Genomic DNA, 11,221 nt, shown 5'->3' with positions numbered 1-11,221 from the left:
AAAAAATTTAGAAATTTAGATTCAAAAATTACGCTTTTATTTTAATTATTATTAATTCTACATTTAGTTCGTATTTACTCAAAACATATTATTCTGAATTCATTTAGAAATATATGGGCATAAATATTTTGTTAATAAATAAGAATCTTTCCATATGAAAAATAGAAATCATAAAGGTACTCTTAATTTTCTATTCTTCTTTTATGAACGAAGATCGTAAAAGATAACTATCAATAAAGTTAATTCCTTATACAGTTCTACACTCATAAGGATACTTCTATTAACACAATTTTAATATTGTTTATCAAATACTTGTAGGATTAATCCGCAAAGTAAATGATCACTAAGTGAATCAACTAAAAGCCCTAATTGAAATAAATGATCTATCGAGTTCTTATTCATTTTCTAAGAAGGTGAATATCTTATTTTATTTAGAGAGTATTGTATCTTCGAAATACTCTTTTACTTAATTTATATCTTGAAGTACCAAAACGTGTTATAAATTATTGAAATCATATACGAATCTATTTTTAGTCAACCATATAGAAATAATGTATCCAAAATCCCCAAAAACAAAAACAAAAAGCAAAAAGAAACTTCATGTATGCTTTAGGAGTATGTACAATGTGTAAAACTATTTGTTTCCACTATGAAGGCGTAATAAACCAATCCTAATCTCCTAGATGTGTAAGCAACGTGTGGCACCAGTGTAGCTAGTCAATCTATATTTATGAATGACTTCTACACAACTTAAACAACTCCTATGAGCCTATCAAGTAGTATCAATAAAAACAATCTCCGTCAATAAAAATTGATAAATACCTACCAAGAAAATATATAAAATGAAAAATAAAAATATAACACGTAATGAGTGTGGTCCACCTGTCAAGTAATGAAAGGGTTACCCGTGAGTAGAACCCGAAAAATTTGTCGTCAATAACCATATCCTGCAAAACTCCCGAGTCCTCTCTTTTCTCTCCCTCCTGTATTTTGTATCAGAAATCAATTCAATCAAATTCAAATCAAATTCTCACACACTTTTTTTCTCTTTCACCTGTACTCACTCTTCGTCATCTACTATCTGCACCCACTGTACATACCAGATGCTTTGCGTCATATCCAAATACACTAGAGGTCCCCCTACATTTATCCTTGTGGTCCAATCCCCTGTAATTTCTTGATTTTATGTCTGCTTCCACCAAGAATCAGAAGATTGATGATTCTAAAGAGGAAGATGATCAAAGTAAGGATTTTGGGAAGAATAAGGAGAAAAGGGTGTCTTGTTTTCGGTTTAGGAAGGTTAAAGAAAAGTTTTTTAGGAAGAAAAGAAAAGGGGTTTCTGGTAATTTGGAGAGAAGAGGAGGAGGGTGTTATTTGTGTTTGAAGAGACCGATTACTTCTGATTCAGGTGGTGAGTCACAAACGAGTGATCCTAATAGCCCCAATTTTACTAATGATATGTTAAGAGTTTTTATTGAAAAGAATGATTTTTATTCTAAAGAATGCAATCCCCATTTGGATGTAGAGTCTTAGCCCTCCTCTAATCAAGATGGTAAATGAAATCACTGGATGATACAATTTACAGTTTGGGTGATAGAAATCTGAGGCTTCAAAATGCCAATAGTTTGTGCAATGAAGCAAGAATTATTATCATGGTCTAGTAGTTCTTGGTTTGGTTTGCCTGATTTAGCACTGTATTTGAACTCCGAGGGGATGAAATAATTCTGTAGTTTTAAGTTTGTGTTTATTGTTTCTGGTGTATGATTCTCATTTTGTGGAGTTGAAAATCATTTCTATCTGATTGAGAGGATAGCTATTAGAAATTTGGAATTGAAATCCGAAGGAAAGTTACGTTTGTGGATAAGATTTTTTACTTTGGGGGAATTTCCCTAAGTGGAGGAGAACATTTTTCAGAAAATGGGGCGTATTGAATGTAAATTTGAAAAATGATGAGGAGAAGCCCGAGGAACTATCCATCTAATTGTTCTGTGGTAGATGGCAACTCGAGTCCGAGGTATAATGAAACAATTCTTTATGCAAATAAATCAGATTTTGCATTGATCACCTTACTTCAATTGTGTTCATCATTCTATTCTTATAGCCATAATTTGTAAAGACTACTGGCCACAGTTCACATTGTATATGAAGGTGGAAATATTGCATATCAATCAATTATGTGATTGAGTTTGATGTTAAGCTTTCCTTTGAGAAATTCTGCTAGTTTCCTGTTCTGTTATGTCTTCTTTTGTTTGTGTCTGTACTGATAAGATGTCAATGACTGAACTTTCTTGAACTTGATAAAACACATTGATGGATATAAATAGTATCACGGTGAAGCCAATATTAGAGCACCATGGCCTTATGGCAAAACAGATGGACCTTAAATGTCCGAAACACTTTGTACATTCCTTCCTCAATGTGTTTTGGTATCGAGTATAAATTTGAAGTATGATTGATTACTGAACTGACCTTTGCGACCTTATTTGAGATACCGTGTTTAATATGTTTAAAACAAAAACTGTATTGTGATGGTATATTAAGAACTTTAGGCAATCCCATATTCAGTATTCTAAAATTGATGGATAACATAATTGATGGCGACTTCAAACTTTGGCGAGGGCATGGGTAGGAGATAACGGAAATAAGAATGCTTAGAAGATAAACGTAGGTATGCCTGTAAGGATGATCTTTGCCTTATTATGTACTATGAAATACAGCAAATAAAATCGAGATGACAAAGGAGAAGACACACCGATTTGTTGCAGGTGGGTTATTAACTGGAAGGAATTGGTAGTGATGTATAATATTTTGACATTTCAGTCAAATTTCCTTAATTCTGTCTCCATGGGATTTATATAATGTTTTCGCCAATTTAATCTTTGTGGAGGTCTTTTTATTTTCTGTCACATGTTTGCCAGTAAATATTCTGGTATTAAAATGTCCATGTTATCTTGTCACTCCTCAATTTTGTCACTGATTGTTCTGGAATACCTTAAGTCTGGTTTCAACTTACCATTTGACAATATCTATGGCGAGCCTGTTAATGGACTCACGGGAAACAACTGTAACAGGGATGTCGATTGAGTCAATTTTTGTCTATGCTATTCATAATAAAGGATTGTGCATTTCAGCTATCAATATTTTAAAGAATAGCAGTAAGCTCGTGTTAGCATCTAGTTGAAGGGTGGCTACTCATGAGTCGTGACGAAGTTTGAAAGCACCAGTATGCAGGTCTTTCTTTTGGCTTCTAAGGTTCTTAGTTTCTTAAGGGCAGGAATTCTAGGACCCTTTTGATGAAGCTGTTGTGACCCTTGTAATGTTATTCGAGGAACAATGTTGTTTTTGAGTATTCGGAGAAGCTGCAGATCATTCTTAGGACCCTTCGTAATGAAGCCATTGTGACAGATTGTCATTGAGTTATATTAAAGAGACATCCCATTCCAAGGTGTTTGAAGTTTGAGAAAAGACATTCCTAGTAAGATGCGGTGCTGTTGAATCATCGCATTTTCTTCAAGAGAAGTATGCTTTCAGTCTCTCTTCTTCCCTATGTGTTATTTGGGGTTGGAGAAGTTGCATTCAGTCTTTCATCCTATCTTCCCAATTGTCCTGGTACCGATGTTAAAGCAGAAAGAATAAGATGCTCTAGCATATTTGATTGTGCAAGCATAAAGGAATATCGAATAGCACTTTGTTAAGAAAGATACCTTAAATGTCAAAATCAGGATGCTCGGGATGCAATTTCAGGACTTCTTTTCATTTGTTTCTTCTAAATTTTCAATCAATTATCTTATGTTGTCAGTTAAATTTCTGTTCCTGTAGCGTTCACTTACTTCCTTACATTGATTCCTGAAATTATAGAAGAAGATCGAAGAGCAAGATGTAGGAAAATAAAATAGAATGGTTGTGTTCTGTAACACGTTTTGATAGCTTTTACTGTTCTTGAGTGTAGATTTCTAGTGGTCATTTTCTCACAGTAGAAAGCAGTTCACCAAGTATATAGAGTACAGCATATCCTTAAAAATATTCTTGGACAAGTGTAGGAATTAAGTTAGCTTTGTCCATAATGCAATAGAATTAATTATGCTTCTTCAATCTTATCTAAACCCGTCAACCGGTTCGGTTTTACTGGTTCAAACTGGTAACCGGACCGGTAAAACCGGAACCGGTTAAACCGTTAACCGTTTATTATATACCGGTCCGGTTTTAATTTTTTTGGAACCGGAACCGGACCGGTTAAACCGGTGGATTTTTTTTTTTTTTTTTTTTAAATTGTAGCTGTTGGCAGCCCAATGGACCGTTGGGCAACGGTCCATTTGCAAAAATGACCGTTGCCAAACGGTCCCCAACTCATTTTTTGCCCCCCAAACTTTTTTTTTAACACTTTAACCCATCCCTATATAAATCTCTCTCCATTTCCATTTTATTCCACACCATTTTAGTCTTATTATAGTTTCAATTATTAATTTTACAATTATAATATTGTTGGTGGAGTTCGTGATTTTGCAACAATCCGAAGTAGCTTTGGTGGATTTGCAATTCTAGCCGCCTTCATTTTGTTGAAAATTAGTCCGGCAATTTGGTACCTTCGTTCCAACTCTATCATTATTTTTCGCAATTTAATTTACGCAATTTAATTTGTTGCAATTCATTTTCTTGTGATTTATTTGAGTGTGATTTAAATTAATTCTATTTAATAATGGCGAAGAGATTTAGACGTGGTGCCGGTAGTAGTGGTATTGTTAGGCGTGAGCCTAATGAGGAAACATTTGTGGAAGAAACACCTAATTTAGGTATTGATATTGGTGGAAATAATCCACTTTTAGGTCATGAGGCAATGAAACAACATTATACCGACACTTTTAATGAAATTGATGATGATGATGATAAAACACAACCCCCCGAAAATCCCATAGGAGATATATGTCCTGCACAATCACATACACAAGACAAACCGCCTAGAACTCGTAAGCCAACCACTAAAATTTGGAAATTTATGACTAAGGATAGGGAAAGCCAAACAGCTAAATGTACCCTATGTGGACAAGTATTTACTTTTAAGCAAGAAACTAGTAAGGATGGTGGAACGGGTACACTAAATGGTCATATGAGAAAGAAACATATGGATGTTTGGGGAGAGCAAGCGGGTTCAAATGTGGGGGGTTCAAATGACGATAGACCCACGAATCGGTAAAAATTTTAAGTATGACAAGAAAAAAGAGCGTGTAAAAATAGCTAAAATGGTAGCTTATGATTGTTTACCATTTTTCTTTCCTTCGGGTTTGGGGTTTGTTACTTACATTCAACGTTGTTATAATCCGTTATTTAAGGGTATTCCTAGAAGTACTTGTAGAGCGGATGTTATAGATTTGTATAAAAAATATAGATTTTATTTGCGCCATGTATTTAATTCTTTAAATTGTAATGTTTCTCTTACCGCTGATTTGGGACTTAGTCTAAACAAGTTAGATTTTTTTGCTATTACATGTCATTGGGTTGATGACAATTGAGTTATGCAAAAAAAGAATTATAGCTTTTTTATATGATGAACGAAAAGGTGGTCACGATGGAAAGTTTTTAGTGGATTCAATGTCTACTATTATGAGATTTTTTAACATTTATAGAAAAACACTTTGTATTGCTTTAGATAATGCTTCTAATAATACAAAGGCGATTGGTCTTTTAAAAAGAGAACTAAACCCTCCGTTAAGAAATATTTTTCATGTAAGATGTAGTTGTCACATTTTAAACTTAATTGTTAAAGATGGTCTTGTGCGTTTTGACGATTCTATTCAAAAAGTTAGAGATGCGGTTGCGTTTCTTTTTTGTAATGCTAATAGGGGAAGAATTAGAGATTTTAAGAATGCTTGTGTGGAAAATAACCTTAGACTTAGGAAAATTCAAGTAGAAATTGAGATTAGGTGGAACTCCACTTACATTATGCTACAACAACCATATGAGTATAGAATTCCCATACAACAAGTTCACAACAAATATAATATTAATAGTGATGATTGGTTAAATTTTACGGATTGGGAAGATGTTAAGGAATGTGTTGAACTCTTAGAAAGTTTTTATAATGCAACTCTTGCTTTTTCTAAACAATTCCATCCCACGGTAATCAGAATTTTAGCCTACTTAGCGGAAATAGCTAGAGTTTTACAAGAGTATAAATATAAACCCGGTTATCAAGCAGCTATTTTTGATATGACAACAAAATTTAAGAAGTATTTTTTTCCCATCCCAACTTTATTTATATTGGGTTCTCTTTTAAATCATTTTTTAAAAGTGTCTTATACTAAAACATTGGTTGGTCAAATTTATACATTTTTAGAAATTGAACAGAAATTGAACAGGGAGTTCAACCATCTTTAGCTGAAGCCGAACTCGCTATTGATGACGAGTTTAGAAAAGTTTTTATTCATTATTCTAATTTGGAAGAACATGCTACACTCGCTGCTTCACGCCCTACTACTTCTCAAAGTAGCAAAAAAGACTTGTCGGGTTTAAAAGTTTTACATTCACATCCAACTCCTTCTTGTAATGCAAACTTTGATGAATATCACTTTTATTTGATGCAGCCAAATGTGGATATCAAAGAACTAGATGAGTTGGACGTCTTAGCATGGTAGAAGAAATACAAGGCAAGTCATCTGATACTCTCAAGAATGACTCGAGATATCCTTACGGTTCAAGTATCAACCGTGGCTTCGGAGTGCATTTAGCCAAGGAAGACAACAAATTGGAGATCATAGACACTCATTATCCGGCTTTAGCTTGCAAGTACTAGTGTGCATTCGCGATTGGATTAGATCGGAGCGACGCAATCAAAACTTAGAAGCAGAGGAAGGCGAAGAGGAAGAGATTGAAGATTTGATAGCAAGTGGACCGGACCAAATGGAAGACTTTGAAGATATCTCCATGGCCGAATATGATATGGGAAAATTAACCAAATGATTGAGAATTAGTGATTTTATTATTTTACTATTTCTTTGCAACTCATGTATTATTTACAAGTTAAAAAAAACTACATCTTGCAAATAAATGTTATCCAAGAATGAATAAAATATATGGCTCATTGAGCTTTCTTCTATTTACTTGTGTTCATATTTTTACTTATAGTAAGTTAGGAATATACCTAAAATATACTAAGAATATACTTATAATATATATCTACTTAAATTAAAAACTAGAAAGTTATATACTTAAAAAATAACTAAACTATACTAAGAATATACTTATAATATAAATAAATATACTTAATTTATAAAATACGAATTTATAAACTTAGAAAAAAATTAAGCTATAAATAACTTAAGTTATAATATATAAGTATATGCTGCCTGTATTGCTGTTAGTCAGTTAATATATAAACCTTACTTATAAATAAATATAACATATGTAAATATACTTACAATATACTAATAAATACTATAATATATATATAATATACAAAAAACAAAAAAAAAAGAGGTTTTGCCACTTTGAACCGGACCGGTCCGGTTTCGGTTATTTAACCGGTAAACCTGAACGGTGGCCGGTTCCGATTTTTGAACCGGAAACCGGCCGCTTTGTTAACCGGTTACCGGTCCGGTCCGATTCAAACCGGTTAACAGGCTTAATCTTATCACATGTGGTTGATATAGGTTTATTTATATTCAGGTGAACCAAGCTTTGTGTCTGATCTTTTGAACATGTCCATCTGCATCTAGGCGATAACTATGTCCCCACTTCGAGCAATTTCGTTAAGTTGACAATTATGCTTGAAGTTGGAATAATTTTTTTTGACGCATTTTGCAAACTTGGTGTTTGCTTCAAAAAATTGTAAATGATTTTTGCAACTTTTTTTTTGTTCCTTCTTCAGTTCTTTTAGCAAAAATTCTCTCTCAATCAGAATTTGAGAAAGAACAACTCTCTCTCTCTCTCACATTAGAATTCATGCCAGTGAATAATTTATTCACGCTAAGTTGTTTTAATGCTTTCATCGTGACAGTTAAATAATATTTTGTAAAGATTTTAACCATGGTCTATTTTGTTTCTGGAAAGTTCTACAGAAATAGAGAACACGTCCGTTTTTATTTAGATGACAAAATAAATTTTTGTCACAATAAACTAGATTCGAAAACAGACTTAATATGTAACTCTTGTTTGTGTAGTAACATAACATCAGTTTGAAATTTACTCTAGTTATTAGACACTTTTAATTTTTCAAGTTATTCTGGATGAGCAAACATAATAGATTTTATTGTTAGACTGAATGGAGATAGTTAACGGCAAGGTGACTCAATAAAATTGGTGGCCGAAAATCAATTCTTAACAAGAGATCTCAAGTATATTCAATAAAAATAACTCATGCATGTGCGTCTCGTGCGCCGCGCATCCATGAAATTCTTTTCCATTCCCTTTGGTCGAATTTTTAAAATCTTTGCGGCAGCAGGTCGGCCATTAATAAGGTTATCTGTATAACCTTTCTATAACCCCCTTGTCAAAGTTTCTCTCCAAGTGAATTTGTCATTTTCTTAATGTTACAATAGTTGTATGCCTTAGGGGCTAGGGATCCGTATTGCCTGAGGCAGGCCTCAATATTCTCATATACTTTACCCTTCTTTGATAAGAAAAGACATGTACCAAGTTTCTGTTGGAGTGAATTTGTCATTTTCTTAGTCGGTGTTTGGCCAAAAAAAACAAATATTTTTCACTTTATTTGATATTTTGAAGTGAAGTTGAAGATGGAGTTGTGTTTGGTTATAGTTTTTACAAAGAATATTTGATTATTTGAATGTATTGAAAGTGAAATAAGTTTTTGGTGTTTTTCAAATTTTAAATACAACTTCAAGTTGTTTTTTCATAGCCAAATATTATTATTTAAATAAAGTGAAAATATTTTCCCAAAATAAGTGAAAAATTTTCATGGCCAAACGGGCCCCGAATAGTTGTATGCCTTAGGGGCAAGGGATCAATATTGCCCGAGGAAGGCCTCGTTATTCTCATATACTCTCCCCTTCGTTCGTTGATAACAAAAGGCATGTACCGGATGAGTTCTTAAATACCAATCAGTAGATCATGTAGCAGGTTAATATTGTTCCTAAGACTGCTCGATAAAATTAGAGGGCTAAAGCCAAATTTTAACAAAGAGGTCTCAAGTATATTCAACAAAACTAGCCCAAGCACGTACATTTCATGAAATAAGCTTAGTTGAAATATGACCAGTGCGACTTCTCGTACAACAAATGTATACATCGTTGTTTTTACCAACCGATTTCTGGACAACACCAATTATATTTTTTCATATGCTTCGAATTGTTCAAATCTATTTTAAATCTTCTTTTATTTTTGAATTAAAAAATTATACTTTTTACTTTAAAATACTCATTTTTTTTAAAAAACTAATTTATAAACCTATAATGGCCTGAAAACTTGGGGGGGCTGAGGCCTTTGCTTTATTAGCTTCACCCTAAAGCCGACACTGGTTGATAGGCTGATTAATATGAGGAGTTCTGGAAAACTCGTAGCACAGTACCTTACTTATGCAGTTATGTGTATCTGGATGGTCCTAACTTGATGGCACACATATGGTCTGCTCAGTAGGAAGGAAAATGTTTTTCATGAAAAATAAGTTTTTTTTTTTTTTACTTTTTTTCTTTTGACATGGGAATCTTAAGCTGCTACCTTTTGCTGGACCGAACTTACTTATTTTCTTGTATTTGATATATAAGTAAAAAAACATTATCTTAAAAGCATTGTATAAAATTTAGACAAATACTATGAGAGGGGCGTGGGGGCTTTGGGATCATCGATCTCTTCCTTAAAGATTGGGATGACTCGATGTCGATCGATAGTGTGAAAACACTTCCTAATATCGAATTTCAAAAACTAGCGAAAATGTTTTTTTTTTTTTACATGACATGTTAAAATATAGCGCGACCTTTTTTTTTTTTAACTTAACTGGATGAATTCATAAATCAAACAGTTCAGTACACAAAAAGGAGGAGATAAGTCTCCTCAACCTACTAAATGGAACAGGCTCCATTTGTACAAGAAGTAGGATTTCAATTTAGCTCCCAAAAATATTATGTGCAGAGGGGTTATATATCTCCCCTACAAATTATGTACATATCAAGGAACATCAAAGGAAAAATTTCTATCCAAGTTCCTATCAATGGAGAAAGTGTTTCTGGATTCTTTCAATCTGATAGAGGGATATTGCATCCTATCCAAATTAAGCTCTCCCCTAGCTCCTTCAGGAAGTTGCTCAGGATTGTCAAACCAATATGTACCCCTAATCTGTGTGGCATGATTAGCCAGAATATCTGCAACTTTATTACCCTCTCTATAGCAGTGTTGAATTTTGAATAAGTCCAGGAGGTTCAGTCTTCTCTTAATATCTTGAATAGCATCATATAGGTTCCATGGGGGCGGATATTTATTCAAGACCCAATCTATAAGTAGTTGGGAGTCACTCTCAATTTCAACCTTTTTCCAACCATATTCAAGGCACCAGTCAATCCCAATTTGCAAAGCCACTGTTTCAGCAAAGTTATTGGTTTCTAAACCAAGATGTGCACTGAAAGCTTTTATCATTTTTCCTTGTGAGTTTCTAATGATTCCTCCACCACCACTTGGCCCAGGATTCCCTTTAGAACTTCCATCAGTGTTTAGTTTAACAAATTCCAAAGCAGGAGGAGACCATTTAACAGTAATCAGGGTCATAGCAGGTCTGGCATTTTGAATGAGATCCCATATGTGATTACATTGCAGAAAAGGGGGAATTTGCTTGAATTTTTTGTGGGCAATCATAATGAACTGTTGTAGAGTGTTGTTTATGATGTTAATGGTGGTCATTCTCTTGTTATCGAACCTACTGCTGCATCTAGCTTTCCAAATTTGCCAAACTATAATACAGGCATAATATGTAAAACCATTTTCACAATAGGAGTCTTTCCTTTAGTAGTCCACCATCTAAGCATCATTTGTCTAATGGTAGTGGCCCCATTAAGGACCCCCATTCTGTTATTGAAATGTCTCCAAACATTTGTACCAATATCACTATTCATAAAAAGATGTTCAGCTTCTTCTTGTTTGAAATCAGAGTGGCAACACGAACATTTGGATGGTATAGCAATCCCAAATTTCAAAATACTTTTATCTACTGGGATCTTGTGTTTCAAAAGTCTCCAGAGGAAAAAGGATACCTTGAATGGTTCGTATTTGTGCCAAATCATTT

General features: G+C 33.7%; 1 protein-coding gene and 1 long non-coding RNA gene across 2 annotated transcripts; both read left to right on the top strand.

The window, feature by feature from the left end:
- Positions 1 to 1,185: 1,185 nt before the first annotated feature.
- Positions 1,186 to 1,533, top strand: LOC132644574 (uncharacterized). Its single transcript, XM_060361165.1, has one exon. The coding sequence runs from the start codon at positions 1,186 to 1,188 to the stop codon at positions 1,531 to 1,533; it is 348 nt and encodes a 115-aa protein (XP_060217148.1).
- Positions 1,534 to 1,538: 5 nt separating this feature from the next.
- Positions 1,539 to 3,909, top strand: LOC132598537 (uncharacterized). Its single transcript, XR_009566596.1, has 2 exons — positions 1,539 to 2,014; positions 3,072 to 3,909. It is a non-coding gene; the product is annotated as an uncharacterized LOC132598537 (long non-coding RNA).
- Positions 3,910 to 11,221: the final 7,312 nt, after the last annotated feature.

Source organism: Lycium barbarum, chromosome 6 (assembly GCF_019175385.1).
Source record: "Lycium barbarum isolate Lr01 chromosome 6, ASM1917538v2, whole genome shotgun sequence".
Taxonomy (NCBI): Eukaryota; Viridiplantae; Streptophyta; class Magnoliopsida; order Solanales; family Solanaceae; genus Lycium; species Lycium barbarum.
The sequence above is the reverse complement of the archived record's forward strand: the minus strand, read 5'-3'. Positions and strand labels throughout refer to the sequence as shown.